Source organism: Bubalus kerabau, chromosome 4 (genome assembly GCF_029407905.1).
Source record: "Bubalus kerabau isolate K-KA32 ecotype Philippines breed swamp buffalo chromosome 4, PCC_UOA_SB_1v2, whole genome shotgun sequence".
In the NCBI taxonomy this organism is placed as follows: Eukaryota; Metazoa; Chordata; class Mammalia; order Artiodactyla; family Bovidae; genus Bubalus; species Bubalus kerabau.
In genome coordinates this window covers 104,792,590-104,812,926 of record NC_073627.1, presented here as the reverse complement: position 1 = coordinate 104,812,926, position 20,337 = coordinate 104,792,590, and the positions used below count along the sequence as shown (strand labels likewise).

Below are 20,337 nucleotides of genomic sequence, written 5' to 3'. Positions count from 1 at the left end.
TTGCAGTGCCCTGGCTTCTGTTGCGGTGGCTTCTCCTGTTGGATAGCATGGGCTCTAGGGTGTGCAGGCTTCAGTAGTTGTACAGGGGCTCAGTAGCTGCAGCTTGTAGGCTGTAGAGCATGGACTCAGTAGTTGTGGCACATGGGCTTAGTTGTCTCGTGGCATATGCAATCTTCCCAGACGAGGAATTGAACCAGTGTCGCCTGTATTGCAAGGTGGATTCTTAACCACTGGACCACCAGGGAAGCCCCAGCATGTTATTTAATCTTCATATTTTTGTGGTTTTCCAGTTTTCTTACCGTGATCTCTAATTTCATACCATTGGAAAGGATGGTTGATATGATTTCAGTCTTCTTGAATTATTGAGACAACTCGTGGCTTAATATGTGATCTGTCTTGAAATATTCCATGTGCACCTTAGAAGAATGAGTATTCTGTACATACCTTTGAACTCCATCTCACCTAATATGTCATTTAAGGCCAGCTGTTTCCTTATTGATTTTTCTGTGAAGGATCTATCCACTGCTGTAAGTGGGGTGTTAAAGTCCCCTACTGTTGTTATTGTATTGTTTTTAATTTCTCCCTTTAGGTCTGATAATATTTGCTTTATATATTTTGGTGCTCCTATATATGTATAAATGTGTATTTATAAATATATTTTCCCTTCCATCTAGTCTGTGTGTGTCTTTACTTCTGAAATGAATCTCTTTTATGTATACATAGATACATACACACATGATGCAATTGTATGTACATACACATACAATGGAATACTACTTAGCCTTAAAAAATAATGAAATTTTGTCATTTGCAACAACATGGATGAATTTAGAGGGTCAGACAGAGAAAGATAAATACTGTATGATATCACTTATATTTGAGATAAAAAATACAACAAACTAGTGAATATAACAAAAAAAGAAGCAGACTCACAGATACAGAGAGTAAACTAGTGGTTACAAGTAGGGAGGGGCATTATGGAGGTGGCCGAATGGGAGGTACAAACTACTGGATGTAAGATAGGCTACGGGGATATATTTGTTCAACATGGAGAATATAGCTAATATTTTGTACTAACTGTAAATGGTGTATAACCTTTAAAAATCATATAAAAATTTTTTTAAAAATCAGGTGCAAAAAAGGTGTATTAAACCAACATTAAATAAACTTGCAAAAATGTAAAACATACAACTCTAAATACAAAATTTGTTGTTTTGGAAAACAGTTATTTTTTTATAAAAATATTATTTATGCTAGTATTACTGGGTTTATTGTTATTTTTAATGATACTTTTATGTCTCCTTGGTTTTGAAATCTAATATGGTAAATATTAGTAGATACAACCCACATAAACAAAAGCTTTGGGGGCACATCAGTAAATTTTTAGTGTATAGGGGACTTCATACCAGAACTGGACGTATAGAGGGTGCATTGTGTTAAGGAGAGGCTAACAGCAGAGAGGACTACTTAGACAACTTTTTCAGGTATCTAGGTCATTGATTTTGAAACCCTTTGTGCATATATACCCATTGAAAGAATTATCAAAAGCTATATTCATTATGAAACATTTAAAAATTTTATATGGTTGTAAATATTTTGTAAAGTATTATAAATAATAACATTAATACAAGGTGTATCAATCCTTTAGAGGTATACAGTGAAATCCAAATGCCACAGCAACTTGATAAAGATTGTCACCCACTTAAAAAGGTATAGGAAGAGACTTTCTTTTTGATAGAAACTTTATGTTATTCCTTTTTCTCTTTAAAATTATGTTTACACCTCCCTTCTCAGAATTCTGCATAATGTATTTTATTTTGCACTTGGAATATATCTTGATAATCTCCTTTGTAACCAAAATACATATATAAATTGAAATAATTTTAAAATTTCCTGTGACCACAAAACTATTCATTTTTTTCCTTCTGGATTGAACTATCACTGAAGTTACTGTCAGGGTGCAATTTCCAATGCAATATAAATGAATTATTAATTTGGATTAGTAATTTGACTAGTTCTTTAAAAATGTTTATTGCAATCATTTCTTAATGAGATATGGAGTTTTTTTTTTTCCCCCCTCCAACTAGTCCATATAGCCTTAGATAAATATTATTTACTTGTATAAAGGGACCAGATTCAACATAAATTCCAAGTTTATTTTTGTTTTTGTAAGCACAGAGAAAACTTTTTTGTATAAATGAGATGGAAATGGAAAGAGTTTTGTTATGTCATTCACGTTTGTGACTTGTGATAAGCAAAACAGTTTGCAGTGATCTACCGATAGAATTTGTTAGCTGGCAATTTCATTAGATCCATTCTGTTTTCAATTTCATAGAAAACAAAGAATTAAACCCACTTCATTTTCAAAAGTGGATTTACTACCCAGTCATTAGGGTCTTTCATTTTCTCAGTTTCCAGGAAGTATGCCAAAAATTTTTTTTCAAATTAATTCAAATCATGGTATTATTCTCATGTAGAGGCATCTTGTTTATACATTTATAAAAAGTTAAGAAACAATATTAATTTTGATACAGTATTTTAAATAATGTTTTATAATTTTTAAATACATGATTTAAATATGGCAATCCCTTGCGCTATCTCAAAGATTGAGTCACTTAATGAGGAATGTCCTTCATTCAATCTGCTTAGCAATACCAGGCCTCATAAACAAATACACTTATTTTCTGACAGAAAAAACCTTAGTTCATTTTTCAGTTCAAGTAATTAATGTTATGAAATACTGTTTTTAAAAAAATCATTATAAACTATAGAACACATGTGCAGAGAGACAAGTTTACAATGAAGCTAACAAGGCATATCTGTCAGAGTTCCTTCTTCTTGAGATTCTTTCTTTTCTAATTTTAAATATTCACTTTCATACCTAACTTTATATTCTTATCATAAAGAAAGCCCCTAAAGCTTTGGGCCCTGTATTTCTTCCTGAATATCTGGGAAGATTAATCACAAAGGAAGTCAGGATAAGCTTATGTGTATGCATGCATGCTAAGTCGCTTCAGTTGTGTCTGACTCTTTGTGACCTCATGAACTGTAGCCTTCCTGTCCAGAGGAGGACTGCAGGCTCCTCCGTCTGTGGGATTCTCCAGGTGAGGATAGTGGAGTGGGTTGCCGTGCCCTCCTCCAGGGCAGGATAAGCTTAAGATGATATATATTTAGTATAATTAATTTCCTTATTAAACAATTAGGATAAATCGCTTCTCATTACTTAATTTCCTAATACATAATACAGAATAAAATATTGTTAAGATTATGTTTTATGAAGTAAGGCATATGGTAAAAGGCCTATTACTCCTTCAGTAAATAAATGTTTTAGGGAAATTGAACTCTGATGTTTGACTTTGTGCTGCTCAGTCGCGTCAACTCTTTGCAACCTGTAGACTGTAATTCACCAGGGATTTTCCAGGCAAAAATACTGGAGTGAGTTTCCATTTCCTTCTCCAGCAAATCTTCCCCACCCAGTGATCCAGCCCATGTCTCTTGCATCTCCTGCATTGATAGGTGGATTCTTTACCAGTATTGCCACCTGGGAAGCCTGATGTTTGACTTTGGGGACTCACTAATAAGAAGCTTGTATAAAAATCAGAAACCTTATCATTGATCATGATCAAGATTTTATGTGTTTAATGAAAAAGAAAGCTATATACTGCTAGAAACTAATCAGATAGTTAGCATATTGTTTTATTTTCATAGTAGCAAGTAAAAATATTAAGTGTTTTATATAAGTAAATGAGGTCAACTAATTTTTACATAAATATTTCAGGAGTTGATAGAATATATTTTAACTAACTTATTGAAAAGTAAACACTAAAGTTTGAAAGAAATCATAATTTTTATCCATCAGATTTAGCCACCATATTTTTTAAAATATGTAATTTCATTTAAAAGAGTCATTGTCATCTATATTGCTTTTATTGTTCAAAAGTGTTGTTTAGCTTACAGCTTGCCCTGTAGGTTTGTATTAAGAACTAAGGGAAAATGCTTCTGCTGAGATTTTTTTTTTAATTATTAAAGCAGGGTTTTGAATTAATGACAAATCCTTATACTGCTCTTGCTATAGAGCCCCTTGGAAAATATTTGTATATTTTTCTGCTTACTCCTCACCTGGTTTGAAGATCTCTGTACTAGTCATGAGATAAAGATCTAACGAAGACTGTAATGGCAGTATTGGATTGGGGGGCTGATTGGAGACATATCTAAGACATACTAAAGAAACTTAGTGACTCAGTAGACTTTGGAGTGAGAGATGAGTCAAATATAATTCTTAAGATTTTGAATTTAGAGAGTTAGATTTGATGTCATTCATTGATTGCACAGAGAAAGCAAAATAATCTTGTACAGGTGGGCTGGATTTCTTTTTGCCCATGGAACTTTAATGTGTAAATTTTCAGTAAGTCTGAAACATAAGAGAAATGTCAAAGATAAAGTGGCTGTAAATTTGGGAGACCTTACTGTATAAGTGGATGATACTATCTAAGGGAAATTTTTTGAAAGAGAGGAAAAGCTCTGATGATGGAACTTGGGGGAAACCCAACTTTAGAGAATTGAGAAAAGGAGGGAACGTGCTGGGGAAATGCCATTAAAAACGAATCTCCTCGCAACCCAGAAAGCCTCTCCCCCAAAACAGAACAGAAAGAAAACACTTTCGTTACTGAATAAACATTAATCCAGAAAGTAATATGCACCATAAGCAGTCTGCTAAGAGGTTGCCAAAAAACAGAAAGAAATCTCACTCTTGGATATGGCCAAGCCAGTTCAACTCATTCCATATATGTTCTCAGGATAAACAGTAACTAAGTCCTCAAGTAAGAGGACTCGACAGCATCATCTGTCACACATAAGTTCATCCTAAATTCACTTAGTAATAGGAGTGCCCATTTGTGTTAGCTAATTGGCTTTATCCAAAGGAAAAATAAACTTCTCATATTTTTATGATAGGAGATAGTTTTGCAACTTGCAGGAGGCACCAGCCCAAGTTAGGCTCCTGCCCTCCCACTTAAACTGGGATGTAGGGGCATGATCTTCCTTGATAACTACATTCTGAAGAGGTGGTTTCCAGGTTCTTGAGAAAGACATTGCTATATGTAAACCTGGCAAGAGGCTTTTAAACAAAAGCTTTTAAAAAGATTTTTACATATATTTCAAATAGAGAATTCACAATTCTACATTTTCTAAAGTAAATGAGAGAGTCCTTTCCCTCCTTTTCTACATGGGCTTCTTTTTTCCTTTGTATTTATCCTTACATATGTAATGTGAAAATGAAGGGAGAAATTACAGAGTGCTTTCATGAAAGCCAAAGTAAGAGAATATTTTGCAAAGGTTGATGAAGTAGTACTCCTCTTCAAGGAGGTTATATTCCATTTGTGGGATAAACTAACATAACTAAATATGTAAATTTTTAAAATAAATATTAAAATAATGGTAAGTCGTGTAGTATAGACTGAAAGTACAATAGAAATTCAGTAGCATGAGGTCATTAAGACCTTAAGCAGTTAGAGAAGGATTCTAGAAGTGAGGAACCATAGGCTGAAGGAGAGAAGGAGATTTTGAAGGAGAGATTCAGTTCATATAATTCATATTTTAAATCTAAGTTTAAAACAGATCTTTCATTATTCTCTATAATGAATATAAACAGAATATAAATGTTGTGGACCATGATATGCATAATCCATTGGCCAAAATTCTCCCTTGGGTAGTGTTAATACTTGAGGGAAAGGATGACGCCATTTTCCCCTGTGACTTTCTATTTTCTATGTTCCCTCTTTTAATCACCCCCTTTCAGGTTAACAGTTATTTGTTTTATATGTTAATAGCTTCAAGTCTTCTCCAGCTTAAAAGGCACTTTTTTCTTTAGGATACTTGCATGCATGCCAAGTCACTTCAGTTGTGTCTGACTCTGTTTGACCTTATGGACTGCAGCTTGCCAGGCTCCTCTGACCATGGATTCTCCGAGCGAAAATACTGGAGTGGATTGCCATGTCCTCCTCCAGGGGATCTTCCCAACTCAGGGATCAGACCCTAGTCTCCTGCATTGCAGGCAGATCCTTTACCATCTGAGCCACCAGGGAAGCCCCCCTAGGATACTTATCTGGATTCATTTTAAGCTTAACTTGGAAAGATCAGCTTTTTTTTTTTTTTTTTTTTTTTTTCATTTCTTTGAAAGTACTGTGCAGTTAACCTTGGTGTTAAGGAGACAAAATTAATTTTTTTTTTTTTTTTGCTTTTAGTTATCTTTGTGTGTTGTGGTTCCCAAGACCAGCCTCAGGTTTGATCATTCACTGGAAGGACTCATAGGACTCAGCATACAGTCATAAGCATGACTATGACTCTTACAGAGAAAGGATGGAAAGAAAAATCAGGAAAAGGAAAAGACTCTGTGGCAATGCCTGGAGGAAACCAAGCACATGTTTTCAAGTGTCCTCTCCCAGTAAAGTCAAATGGGACACACTTAATTCCCCCAGCAATAAATTCTGACTACATGTATGAAATGTCATCTACTAAGGAAACTTAATAGAGACTCAGTGCCCACAGTTTTTATTGGAACTGATCCATGTAGATATTTTCTGTCTGGCATATACCAAAACTCTAGACTCATATTGTCTATGGAAATGGTTTAGGTGCAGTAAGCCACTTCTGTCATTTAGGGAATTGTGGAAACCCTCCTGAATGTAACATCCCAGGTACCAGTCAAGTGTCAGCATTCAACCAACAGACCTTTTTGATGATTGCAAACTCAGGCCTGATGTGTTAACCCTTTTCTGTACACCTTGTTTTTTATTTTGTTTTTAAATCCAGTGATTTGCAGGTAAAATCGAGTTGGCACATCAAGTAACTCTTTTAAATATATTACAGGTATGCACCAGAATCACTGACAGAGAGCAAGTTTTCTGTGGCTTCAGATGTTTGGAGCTTTGGAGTGGTTCTGTATGAACTTTTCACATATATTGAGAAGAGTAAAAGCCCACCAGCGGTCAGTATGCTTTTTGTTTACTTTAATTTTTTTTTAATGTGAGAAAAGCGTTTCGAAAGAATAATAGTAAACTTAGGGTTATTTTAGAGTTCCTATTGGTTATTTATAAGACAACAAGCAACAAAATAACCCCCAAACTAACTCATTAAATTAACTTGAGGTTTTGAAAGGTGGGGATTGTAGTACTGTTTAATATAGTCTCTTATTATTATTTTTAGTAAATCCAATAAACTCATTCATCCCAGGAATTATTGCAAATGTTAAACCTTTTAAAGTAATATTTTTCCTATTCATTGTATAGTTTTAATATAGGACAGTATAGAAAAGAAAATGAAAGTAATCTCTAATTCAGCTACTCACAGGTAACCACTTTAATACTGTAGTATGTTTTCTTTCAGGATTCTTTTAATTTTATATGTAAAAATTAAATTTTATTAAAAAGTTTTATTTATAAAATGAGTCATACTGTACAGTTTGCTTTCCTGCTTTTTCATTAGATTATAACATGGACATTTTCCTGTGTTAATAAATACTTACTACAAATATGACTTCTAATTTCTTGGTGATGTTTCAACATAAAGATACAGTTTCTGGACAATCATTTTCTGTTTTTCAGCCTTTTAAGTAACACTCATTGAACATAGTGGCTATCCTTATATATAAATATTTATGTTTATCTCTGGTTGTCATCTTAGAGCGAAAATGTAATTATATGTGAAACATTATGAGCTCTTACATATAATAGATTTTGATGATTTCAAAATGCTCTCCAGGAAATCTGTATCTCAATTAGACTCTCAGTAGCTGTGCATAGGGGTATGTATTTTATCATTTGTCCGTGTCGACTGTTAAATTTCCACGCAGTTTTGCCAAATTGATGAGAGAGAAGTTGTAGCGATTTGATTTTAATTTGCATTTCTGCCTTTAGTGTGCTTGAGTACATATTTATTGGGCATTTGGGGTAAGTGCATATGTGTGCATTGTATCCTCATGTACTTTGCCCATTTTTATATTGGTAATTTTTCTTGCCAATATACAAGAGTCTTCTGTATTTAAATAAATGTGTTCATTGTAAATATTCCTCTACCTTATGGTTCAGACTTTAATCTTATGAAATTTAAACATATGAACATCTCTCCATTCCATTTATGCTTTAATATTCATTCTGCATTTTTTTATGTCCTCTTCTACATTCAGCTTTTTATTTCAACTGAAATGTGATAGGATGTGTTAAAACAAAGTGTGTTTTTAGTTCACTGGTTTTGAATTCTTCTCAGGGGATTTGTGTTGAGGGTGTTATAGTTACAGAAATGGCATTATAGAGGTTCCACATTTAACAATCTTTTATGAAGTATGACTGAAAAGGAAGTTTTTGAAGTTAAAATAGCCTGGTTTTTAAAAGTTTCAAGGTAAGGAAACATACATACATGAGATTTTCCCCATTTACTGGAAGAAATTGAGAATTCTGCTTCAAATTAAATGTACCAAAAATATGTGATTAAAAAGTGGGTTTGTGTTTCAGGAATTTATGCGTATGATTGGCAATGACAAACAAGGACAGATGATTGTGTTCCATTTGATAGAACTCCTGAAGAATAATGGAAGATTACCAAGACCAGATGGATGCCCAGATGAGGTAACAAAAATTTTTTTTATCCACAGTAATCATGCATTTTCTTTCTCTTTTTACCCAAGGATTTCAGGTCAGTTTATGCAGTTCACTGGACTTTTAGATAAATAGCATAAACATGACTGTGGATGTAGGTATAGCCATGACATATGCCTCTATGAAAAAATTAAGTGGGAGTTCCGAATTCATGTCTTCACCAATTAAAAAATGGCGCTTGTGTTCATTGTAATTTTGGTTTATTTTCCCTTTTACAGATATATGTGATTATGACAGAATGCTGGAACAATAATGTAAACCAGCGCCCCTCTTTCAGAGACCTAGCAGTTCGAGTTGATCAAATAAGGGACAACATGACTGGATGAAAGAAATGAACTTCACTCTGAGACCAGGATAGACTTACAGAACAAAGTTTTGTATTTCATATTGCTGTGGACTTTTGTTACGTATATCATTATTATGTATATCACAATATTTGCCAGCAAAAGTGTGGAAATACCTGCTTAAAACTTTCGAAGTTTAGTGAGTTTTTCTTCATGAGGATACCAGCCAAAGACATTGATGAAAAGTCGTTAGCAAAGAGTTTTGTAAAATATTTTGGGAACCTGATCAGTCAGTTAACATCACTTTTCTTTGGCAAAAAAAGAAAATTAGACATTTTTCAACTAAGAATTATAAGAGATTAAAAATTGTAAATTTTAAATATATACAGAATACGTATGTACAGTTTTTACCATAGTGAATGTATGACACCTTGGCATCTTGTGTGATGTTTTACACAAGGGCTGGTGTTCATAAATAATGTTTTATAATTTTTCCATAGTTCTATGATAACTTCACTCTATAGACAAATTAAGATGCTCAGATAATTGAATATGCACCTTTTTGTCCTCGCGCATTTATGTCACTGGCCAGCAATATAAGCAGATGTATACTTTAGCTTGTTGTTCTGTGTACTGTAAATATTTTTCAAAGCAAAGGGAACAAATGTTTAGTTTTATTTGTATAGGGAATTTTCCTGACCCTCTAGAATACATTTTGAAATGGAACAAGTTTACAAAGATTAACACAATATATTTTCTTATTTGTCTCCCTTGTATCTGTTTGTGGCACGTATGTTTTTTAAATATAACTATCTCCAGATTTTTTCTAAGACCACCGTGAACAGTTTTCTTTTAAAAATTTGAGATTACAAATGCCAGGAATATTGTCATCCCTTGAGCTGTTGGTTACCAATAAGATTCTTCAATCCTGGGACCTATGGTCATGCATTAAATTTAAGTGTAAGCTATGATAGAGATTTTGTTTTTCATATATATAATCCTACTAAGATGCACAGTGGTTTAGGAATTTTTTTCTAAAGAATGTATATTTTAGGGATTTCAGAAATCTATTGCAGTCATAAAAGAGATCTTTTTTGTTGTTGTTAGATTCTTATATACAAGGGAGAAATTAAATTGATTTTTTAAAATGATTATTAATTTTATTCAAAAATGCCAGTAGAAAATTCTTAATGTATATCTTGAAGAAAAATGAGTGTTTTCAATTAAGTATAAAGGGATGTTTATTATTGTTGTCCTTTTAGTGCTACTCCATTTTAGACATCATACCTAAAATATGGTGGGGGGTGTGTGTGTGTGTTATTTATACAAAGTTTAAAATACTTGGAATTTTGGTTAGAAAGAAAATAGTTCATTTTCAGTGCTATATGCTGCTGCTTTTTTTTTTTTTTTTTACTTAAAGACTTTAGATTATCTTTCTAACTTTCAGAGCTGGTTTTTAAATGCTTATTATATAAGAAAAAAAATGCCTCACACATAAAGTTTGAGTTTTTTTGTTGGAAGGAAAGGGAAGAAATGCTTTTTATGTTAACTTGAAATACAATACTCTTGAAAGTATTTGGGCTTCCTTCATAGCTCAGTTGGTAAAGAATCTGCCTGCAATGCAGGAGACCCTGGTTCGATTCCTGGGTTGGGAAGATCCCCTGAAGAAGGGATAGGTTACCCACTCCAGTGTTTTGGGGCTTTCCTTGTGGCTAAGCTGGTAAAGAATCTGCCTGCAATGCAGGAGACACCAATTCGATCCCTGGGTTGGGAAGATCCCCTGGAGAAGGGAAAGGCTACCCACTTCAGTATTCTGGCTTGGAGAATTCCATGGACTGTATAGTCCATGGGGTTGCCAAGAGTCAGACACGACTGAGTGACCTTCACTTACTTTAAAACATTTTACCAAATGTAGTTACCAAACACACAAATCTTCTAAAATGATAATGTATTGGATTTTAAAAGATTTCTAGTAAATATTTTGATGAAAGTTGACTATAATTTTTATTTAATTTGTAAAAAGACTCCTCCAGGATCTGTATATGTAATGTTAATGCACTTAAGAGATCTTCTGTTTTGCTACTTTTCAAGTCAAAAATAGCATATCATATATGTTTGATCTCAGATTTTTGTACTAAAACTTAGGTACCTGAAGTAGATTCTTAAAAGTTGATAACATTTTGTTTATAAAAATAAGAATGTTAACTAGATTTCTTTTAAAATAGTTTTTCTTTTAATGCTTCAGTTTTTAGTTTTAGGAGAAAATTCCATATATCTAAAGTTTTTAGATGGAATGACTGCTTTATTGTAAAATTCTAAGTTTTCAAAAGAATTATTGTTCATTGAGTGTTTATGATGTTTTAAATTTTGATTCAGACCTTATATAAAAGGAAAGTAAACTTGCCGCTGTTTAGTTGATTGTGCATAAGACACAGGTAAGTAAGTATTGTACCAGTTAATGCCAGACAGCTTTTTCAAATTAATATTCTTCAGAAATGAGGGTAAAGATTTTCTTTAAAATCTGTGATTATGTAAATATTCCAGTATTTTTAGTTACACAATCTTTTTGTAAATAATCCCCTATATCCATGGCTACCTACTTTGGGAAACAGTCACTTTTTCATGTTATTTATATATGCTGCCGGTAGCACTATAATTTGCTATGGAAGAGTGCTTTCTTATAACCCAAGAGTTCTGCTTTAAAATCAAGTGAAATTTTTATCACAACCGTAACTTGATATTTAAATTTTATTTAAACAATTTTGTTATGGACATTAGAAGATACTGCAGTACTATACATAGGGACTCATTTTGGGGCGGCATGATGTCAGATTGAGACTGTATTATTTTCATCGTTGTGCCTTTTGCATGTTCCTACAAAATTGAAATACTGATGTAATAAATAATTCAGAAGTAAGTGATCACACCATCATGATTATCTGGGTCATGAAGATCTTTTTTGTACAGTCCTTCTGTGTATTCTTACCACCTCTTCTTAATATCGTCTGCTTCTATTAGGTCCATACCATTTCTGTCCTTTATTAAGCCCATCTTTGCATGAAAATTTCCCTTGGTATCTCTAATTTTCTTGAAGAGATCTCTAGTCTTTCCCATTCTCTTGTTTTCCTCTATTTCTTTGCATTGATCGCTGAAGAAGGCTTTCTTATCTCTCCTTGCTGTTCTTTGGAACTCTGCATTCAGATGTGTATATCTTTCCTTTTCTTCTTTGTTTTTCTCGTCTCTTCTTTTCACAGCTATTTGTAAGGCCTCCTCAAACAGCCATTTTGCTTTTTTGCCTTTCTTTTTCTTGGGGATGGTCTTGATCCCAGTCTCCTGTACAGTGTCATGAACCTCCATCCATAGTTCATCAGGCACTCTATCAGATCTAGTCCCTTAAATCTATTTCTCACTTCCACTGTATAATCGTAAGGGATTTGATTTAGGTCATACCTGAATGGTCTAGTGGTTTTCCCTACTTTCTTCATATTAAGTCTGAATTTGTCAGTAAGGAGTTCATGATCTGAGCCACAGTCAGCTCCCAGTCTTGTTTTTGCTAACTGTATAGAGCTTCTCCATCTTTGGCTGCGTAGAATATAATCAGTCTGATTTCCGTGTTGACCATCTGGTGATGTCCATGTGTAGAGTCTGCTCTTGTGTTCTTGGAATAGGGTGTTTGCTATTACAAGTACGTTCTCTTGGCAAAACTCTATTAGCCTTTGCTTCATTCTGTACTCCAAGGCCAAATTTGCCTGTTACTTCAGGTGTTTCTTGACTTCCTACTTTTGCATTCCAGTCCCCTATAATGAAAAGGACATCTTTTTTGGGTGTTAGATCTAAAAGGTCTTGTAGGTCTTCATAGAACCATTCAACTTCAGCTTCTTCAGCATCACATTACATACCTAAATATTAAAATATTTTCTAAATTACCAATTTTGTTTCCCTTTATTACAGTATGTTTATCTTAGGTTAAAATATTAATAATTTCTGTTGTGTTTATGCCAGATGTTATTGCATAGTACAGGGCCTAAATATTTTTCTCTTCCAGTCTTACAAATTTATAAGGAAAAGCCTTATCTCTAAATGAAACATCATTCAACATTAATGTTTCTTAAAGTTTTTAATGAGCATTTTCCATTATAATGCCTTTCTTTGCATAGCAAATTGCTCAACATCTTATTTTGAACTGTAATAGATTTATGAAATCATTAAAAGAGTTCTAGGAGTCCCTGTTCTAGTTATCCATAGCGTTAGATTTTGTGAACAATTATGTTTTTAATAACTGTACCAGGAAGAACTCTTAATAGATGCTGTTTATTGAGGTCAAGCATGTCACCTCTGAGCAATGTGAACAGAAAGTAGCATAGCATTTAGGTCTGACTCTCTGACTACAGGTAAACAGCATTAATAAATGGTGCAAGGTGGTAAGGAAAAGGCACATAGCAGGACATTGTAGAGGCAGCTGGATAAGAACTTATTAGTTGCAGATGATAAGACATTGCAGATGATAAGACATTATCAGATACAAGTATACTGAAGACACAAATGAAAGTATGCAACAGAAAGTTTTATCAGTTATCCTTCCAAGAACATAGTTGAAAATGTTTAGGTGCTTCCCACCCACAAAGAGATAATTAAGTAGGTAGTATTTTTAATGAAAAAGTTTGAGTATTTTAAACTCTTAGAAAAATGTGAATCTCAAAGCATGAGTTTTCTAGTAGTTTTGAGTACAAGCTTGTGAGTTGGACTTTATTAACTGAAACTAAAAACATTAGAGAGCAAAAAAATCATAGACACTATAGAAAATAGAAATGAGAAATACAAACCTAAACACACAAACTTAACAATTATTAAAATACTTGAAATTTTTTCAACTTCAACAACTTGAAATACACATGATACTTTAGTCTTCTGCATAATTTGTTGAAGATTGCTGTAAACCTTTATAACTATCCCAAATTTTAATTATATAAGAACAAAATTTATTTTATGTCCTTAGGAACGTTCAAGTTGTTGGATTAATTTTGGTTGGAGAAGAAGGAAAAGAAAGTTGTTTGCAGAATCTTGATTCTTAATAACAAGTAACTGAATTCTCCAACAATACTGATTAAAATACTTTTAATCTTCATAACCCAGGTAGCTAAGCCCTTGAGTGCAAGCTGCAGGTGGCCCAGATCTAAATGACAAATCTAATGTAGTTTCTGTTGAATGGTAGAAATTATTATTTACTGTTCACAAAGCATTTTAAAAACAAAAATAGTCACTATTTCCCACAAATTCTGCCAGAATATTGTTTTCTTTCTTTCCTTCTTTAAAAAAATGTTTTAAATACTTGTTTCTATCAGTAAGTTTGAGTACAGCATGAATCCCCTGGTACCAGTTCTTTTCCTTTCTGTTATTAGTTTTGTAACACTATAATGTAACTTACTGAATAGGAATTCTTGATAATATAGCAAGGGTATTAGTGATTTAAAAAATTGAAACAAAATCTTACCTTTTTATTGAAGGACTTTGAGAAATGTTGAATTCTAAACCCTGAGTATATCATTATAATTCCTTAAGGTGGCCCCGTTTACTTCCCAAATTACTATTATAGAGGAATAAAACTCCAAAAACTGAGATTACTGTAGAGGACAATCTTTTTCCTAATAATGATTTGGAAATCTGAGACCTAAAGAACAATGTATGTGGTGAGGGGGAAAGGAGATTTCTAGATTTTGTCAGATCTCAAACTTGCATTTAATGGGAATTTTTTCTAACATCTTGAATTTCTCTTATTTTAGGGTTACTATAGTAAATGTAGAAGTTGTTGACTTAAAAAAAAAACTGCACAATGTGAGAGTTATGAGTTAAATTTTGTTTGGGGCAAAATGAGGACCCAGGAAACAGCATCTCAGACAGCTCTAAGAAACTGTTCCAAAGAGGCAGGGGGGAAGAGGGTCAGTATATATGTGATTTTGGTGAAGGGGGATACATGCAGATCAAGCACTTTTTTCTTTCATTTTTAAGAAAGCTTCTGCTAGTCATGAGCAGTTGACATCATGAAAGATTTTAGTGCTTTCCTAGATAGGAGATTCAAGAATTGGGCTTATAAAATCTGCTCCCCAAAATATTTATCTGAAGACCTGTCCTGCCAGTTTTTCCCCCAGCACAGTGTGCCTCATTTCTGCTCTCCATCCTAAACTCCTTTAAGGGGTGTTGAGAATAAGCAGCTGCAGCAGCACATGATTTAGTCTTTGTAGAAGTAGATGGCAAGTGCCAATTTGTAGTTGACAAAGGTTAGAGGATGGATAGCTCAGTCAAATGCCAAAGTATTATGGCTCTAGTAGTTATCTAGGCCATTTTTTTACAGCTGCTCCAACGTGGGCACTTAATTTTCAGATTCTTAGTAGAGTCATTTTTCTTTTCTAAACTTAAAAAATAAAAGATCATATCCATATTGTATACCCCTTCAGACCTTCCTACATATACACTCACCAATACTGACACATGCAGGCTCCCTACGACTTTAAATTTGCCTCAGATAATTCAAATTAATGGTTGCAGTAATGAAGACATCACCTCTTGATAAAATCCTAAATCCCATTCATGTGTTGAGAATAAAGAAGAGTAGATAGTGCAGTTATGGATATAGTTATGGATATATAAGACATGAGTAATCTTATGTGAGGGTCAATCCTGATGGTATTTCATCTTATAATTCCCTGTTAAATAAACATACAGACAAAACCAAGAGATTTAAACTTTCAGTTCTGCTGCAACTTTCAGATACCAGCCCTAATCATGGTTTTAGAGAATCTAGTTTGGTGTGGCCCCAAATATAAAGGATCCATAGAAAGAATATCTTGGGCCTGGGCCTAATATGAGAGTTGGAGTTTCATATATAAACTTCTCTTTAGAACATGCTTTTTCAGCAGAATTGATACCAACTCTCATGGGTGAACAGTGACAAAAAAAAAACAAACTTATTTTTTAATGCATAAAGCACAGAAATACAGTACATAAGTAGATAGGCAGTAATATAAAATTCTCATGGTGGAAGAGACTGGGAGAAAATGACTAAAAAGTTCTTTGTAGGTATTAGGGATAATGCAAAGAATGTTGAGAAACACTGCTATTAAGTGTACTCATGTAGACATGGGCCAAACCAGTACTACCTGAGAAATGACTTCAGTTAGAAAGGGAAGATATGTCAGTGTGAGAACACTGAGTGTATTGGATCTTTAAGCATGCGTGCATGCATGTTAAGTTGCTTCAGTCGTGTCTGACTCTGTCCAACGCCATGGACAGCAGCCCACCAGTCTCCTCTGTCCACAGAATTCTCTAAGCAAGAGTACTGGAATGGGTTGCCATGTCCTTCTCCAAAATATACTAAATAGTGTATCTGAACTAAGAAAAATCAGTTGGTAAAGTCACCTAATTTTAATCTCTCTAGAATTTAAAGGTTTTCCTTCATAGATGGAAAAATCGAGGCTTCTTCAATGGAGTACCTCCATGAGAACCATTTTGTTGTCTTTAATTTTACATTTCACAATAAATCAGTTAAGATATAATTGTCACAAAAAACTTTGGGTATCTTAATGATATGCAGTGTATTAGCAGTTTTTCTTCTTGATCATAAAAGGAGATAATAACAAAGATAATAAAACCATGGCATATTACTGTATATTAAAGGCAGAATAGGGACTTCCCTGGTGCTCCAGTGGCTAAGACTCTCTGCTCCCAATGCACGGGACCTAGGATTGATCCATAGTCAGGGAACTAGATCCCACATGCTGCAAACGAGTTCTCAAGTCACAACAAAAGATCCTACAGGCCACAACTAAGATTCCCCATGTCCCAACAGAGACCAAAGATCCCACGTGCTGCAACTAAGACCTGGTACAGCCAAAATTAAAACAGAAAACTAAGATCATGGCATCTGGTCCCATCACTTCATGGCAAATAGATGGGGAAACAATGGAAACAGTGACAGTCTTTATTTTCTTAGGCTCCAAAATCACTGCAGATGGTGACTGCAGCCATGAAATTAAAAGACACTTGCTCCTTGGAAGAAAAGCTATGACTGGCCTAGACAGCATTTAAAAAAGCAGAGAGATTACTCTGCTGACAAAAGTCTGTCTAGTCAAAGCTATGGTTTTTCCAGTATTATGTACGGATGTGAGAGTTGGACCATAAAGAAAGCTGAGCACCGAAGAATTGATGCTTTTGAACTGTGGAGTTGGAGAAGACGCTCGAGAGTCCCTTGGACTGCAAGGAGATCCAACCAGTCCATCCTAAAGGAAATCAGTCCTGAATATTCATTGGAAGGACTGATGCTGAAGCTGAAACTCCAATCCTTTGGTCACCTGATGCAAAGAACTGACTCATTGGAAAAGATCCTGATGCTGGGAAAGATTGAAGGTGGGAAGAGAAAGGGATGACAGGATGAGATGGTTGGATGGCATCACTGACTCAATGGACATGAGTTTGAGTAAGCTCTGGGAGTTGGTGGTGGGCAGGGAAGCCTGGTGTGCTGCATTTCATGGGGTTGCAAAGAGTCGGGCAAGACTGAGCGACTGAACTGAATAGCCAAAATAAACAGTAAAAATAAAATATTGAAAAAAAAATAAAGCCAGAATTTCTACACAGAAATAGTAAAGAAACTAACACCACCAAATGAAGATCATATCTATTCTATGAAATTTACCTAGAAGTCAAAGCATTAGTCTTTGAAAAATGCTACAGCTTTTTACATTCTATGATATCCATTCTAATGGTTGTGATGTTATTTAATGTGGTTTTCATTTGCATTTCACTAATGATTAATGATTTTTTTAATGATTTAATTGGAGGCCAATTACAATATTCTGGTAGTTTCTGCCATACATTGACATGAATCAGCCACGAGTGTACATGTGTCCCCCTGTCCTGAACCCCCCTCCTACCTCCCTCCCCATCCCATCCCTCTGGGTTGTCCCAGTGCACTGGCTTTGAGTGCCCTGTTACATGCATTGAACTTGGACTGGTCATCTGTCTCACATATGGTAATATACATGTTTCAATGCTATTCTCTCAAATCTTCCTACCTTTGCCTTCTCCCACAGAATCCAAAAGTCTGTTCTTTACACCTGTGTCTCTTCTGCTATCTTGCATATAAGGTCATCATTACCATCTTTCTAAATTCCATATATATGCATTAATATACGGTATTGTTTTTCTTCCTGACTTACATCACTCAGTATAATAGGCTCCAGTTTCATCCACCTCACGATCTTAGGTATCTTTTAATATGTAATTTTACTGGTCATTTGTTTATCTTTGGAGAAATGCCTATTAAGTCCTTTGTCCATTTTAATTAAGATTGGGTTCATGTTTTTAGTTGTAGAAGTTCTTTCTATATTCTGGATATTAACCCTTTATCACATATATAATTTTAGATATTATTCCCATTCTGTGAATTGCCATTTTATTCTGTTCATTGTATCCTCTTATGCACAAAAGTTTAAAATTTTGATATTTTCCAGTTTATCTATTTTTACTTTCAGTGTCATATTCCAGAAATCATTGCCAAATCCATTGTCAGAAGAAAACACTGGGAAAAAAATTCTTAAGTGTTTTATACCTTTAACTCTTAATATTTAGGTCTTTGATCCATAATTTTTCTATATGTTGAAAGACAGTATCCATATATATATATATATATATATATATTTTTTTTTTTTATTATTTTTTTTTTTGCATGTAGATTTCTAGTTTTTCCAGCACCACTTCTTGAAAAGAGTATCTTTCTTCTACCGGATGACTTTGGGATACCTTTGTTGAAACATGTTTGACTGTATACGTGAGAGTTTTATTTCTGAGTTCTCTATTGCATGCTATTAGTTTATATGTTTGTCTTTATGCCAGTATCACACTGCTCTGATTACTGTAGCTTTTATTTTCAGTTTTGCAGTCATGAAGTGTGAGACTTCCAATTTTGTTGTTCTTTGTAAAAATTGTTTTGGCTATTTGGTGTCCCTTGAAACTGCATATGAGGTTTAGAATGGGTTTTCTATTTCTGGGGAAAAAATCATAAGGATTTTGAATGGTATTACATTAAATCTGTAGACTGTATTTAGGGTACAGGTAGGGCTTCTTTGGTGGCTCAGATGATAAAGAATCTGCCTGCAGTGCAGGAGACCCAGGTTCAATCCCTGGATTGGGAAGATCCCCTGGAGAAGGAAAGGGCTACCCACTCGAGTATTCTTACCTGGAGAATTCCATGGATGGAGGAGCCTAGCAGGCTACAGTCCATGAGGATGCAGAGTCTGACACAACTGAGCAACTAACACTTCACTTCATTTCACTTTCAGTATCCTCTTAGGTAGTTATCTCATTTTATCCACACAACTCTATGAGGTAGATAGTATTATTTTTCTTGCTTTAAATATGTAGACACTGACATTTAGCAAGACACAATAAATTTAGAAAGTGGAGAAAGAAGGGATGTTAGAGTTTGAATTTAGGCAGTCTGACTCCAAGAGTTTGCCAGAGTTTATAATTGCTTCACTATGCTGCCTTTCACAGCTTTGGCAGCATACATATAAAGCAGCAATAAACTAGATAAGCTTTCTTCAGTGATATTTCTCAGATGGCAAGATGACAAAATCATTTCAGTTTCCAGTGAAAATTATTTGAACATATTTTTAGTTGGACTGTCAACTTTCTGTCCCTCAAAAAAAAAACCCTACAAGTGCACAACAGTTTGATAAAATGTAGAAAACAAGTCTTTGTAGAAAGAACAAGGTAAGTGATGATAATGAATTTGCTAGATGATGAGAGAAAGTTGAAAGTAAATGAACTTAAAAAAAAGAAAAACACTTGGGAAGGTACAATATGACTGTGAGCTGAATAGGAAGGAGCAGGTGTAGCAGCTGCCAGGAGGGTGAACACAAGGTTTCATCTTCACCAGAACGCAGGGCAAAAGCAGTGACTTCATAGGCGCCTAGGCCAGACCTACCTGCTGATCTGTTGTTCAATAGTAGTCTGGGAAAGCAGGGATGGCTGTGGCTCTCCCTGGGGTAATAAAAACTGGTGTTGGAAATATCAGGGAATGTTCATCTATCAGAACTCTTGGGGGAGACAAGTATTTTGCTTGGGTCTATAGTACCAAGATAACATCCTGTAGGCTCCAGTGCTGGAAACACTGCCTAACTGGTTTAATCACCATTCATTCCCTCAAAGTATGTTGCAGCTTGGACTAGACAGATGGGGACAGAAATGGAAAGAAGTCGGTATGCTATTGTGGTTTGGATGGAAAGGATAAGAGAAGAACAAAGCAACTAGATGGAAGGAGTTTAAACCAGAATTCCACTTTGGAGATGTTAAATCTGAGATGCCTAATAGATATTGAAGTAGAAGGAAAGCCCAGAAATGTTACACAG

At 34.5% G+C, this 20,337-nt stretch overlaps 1 protein-coding gene across 5 annotated transcripts in view; it reads left to right on the top strand.

Annotated features, from left to right (window-relative positions):
* JAK2 (Janus kinase 2) overlaps window positions 1-9,768 on the top strand; it is a 119,774-nt gene extending 110,006 nt beyond the window's left edge. For 4 of the 5 annotated variants that reach the window (XM_055578156.1, XM_055578157.1, XM_055578160.1 and 1 more), the window contains 3 exons: window positions 6,868-6,985; window positions 8,508-8,621; window positions 8,870-9,768. In XM_055578156.1, coding sequence (XP_055434131.1) covers window positions 6,868-6,985; window positions 8,508-8,621; window positions 8,870-8,977 — 340 coding nt within the window. In that variant the 3' untranslated portion in view covers window positions 8,978-9,768. Of the gene's footprint in view, window positions 1-6; window positions 3,759-6,867; window positions 6,986-8,507; window positions 8,622-8,869 lie in introns of those variants that run through there. The other variant, XM_055578159.1, reaches the window with a different exon arrangement.
* Window positions 9,769-20,337: the final 10,569 nt, after the last annotated feature.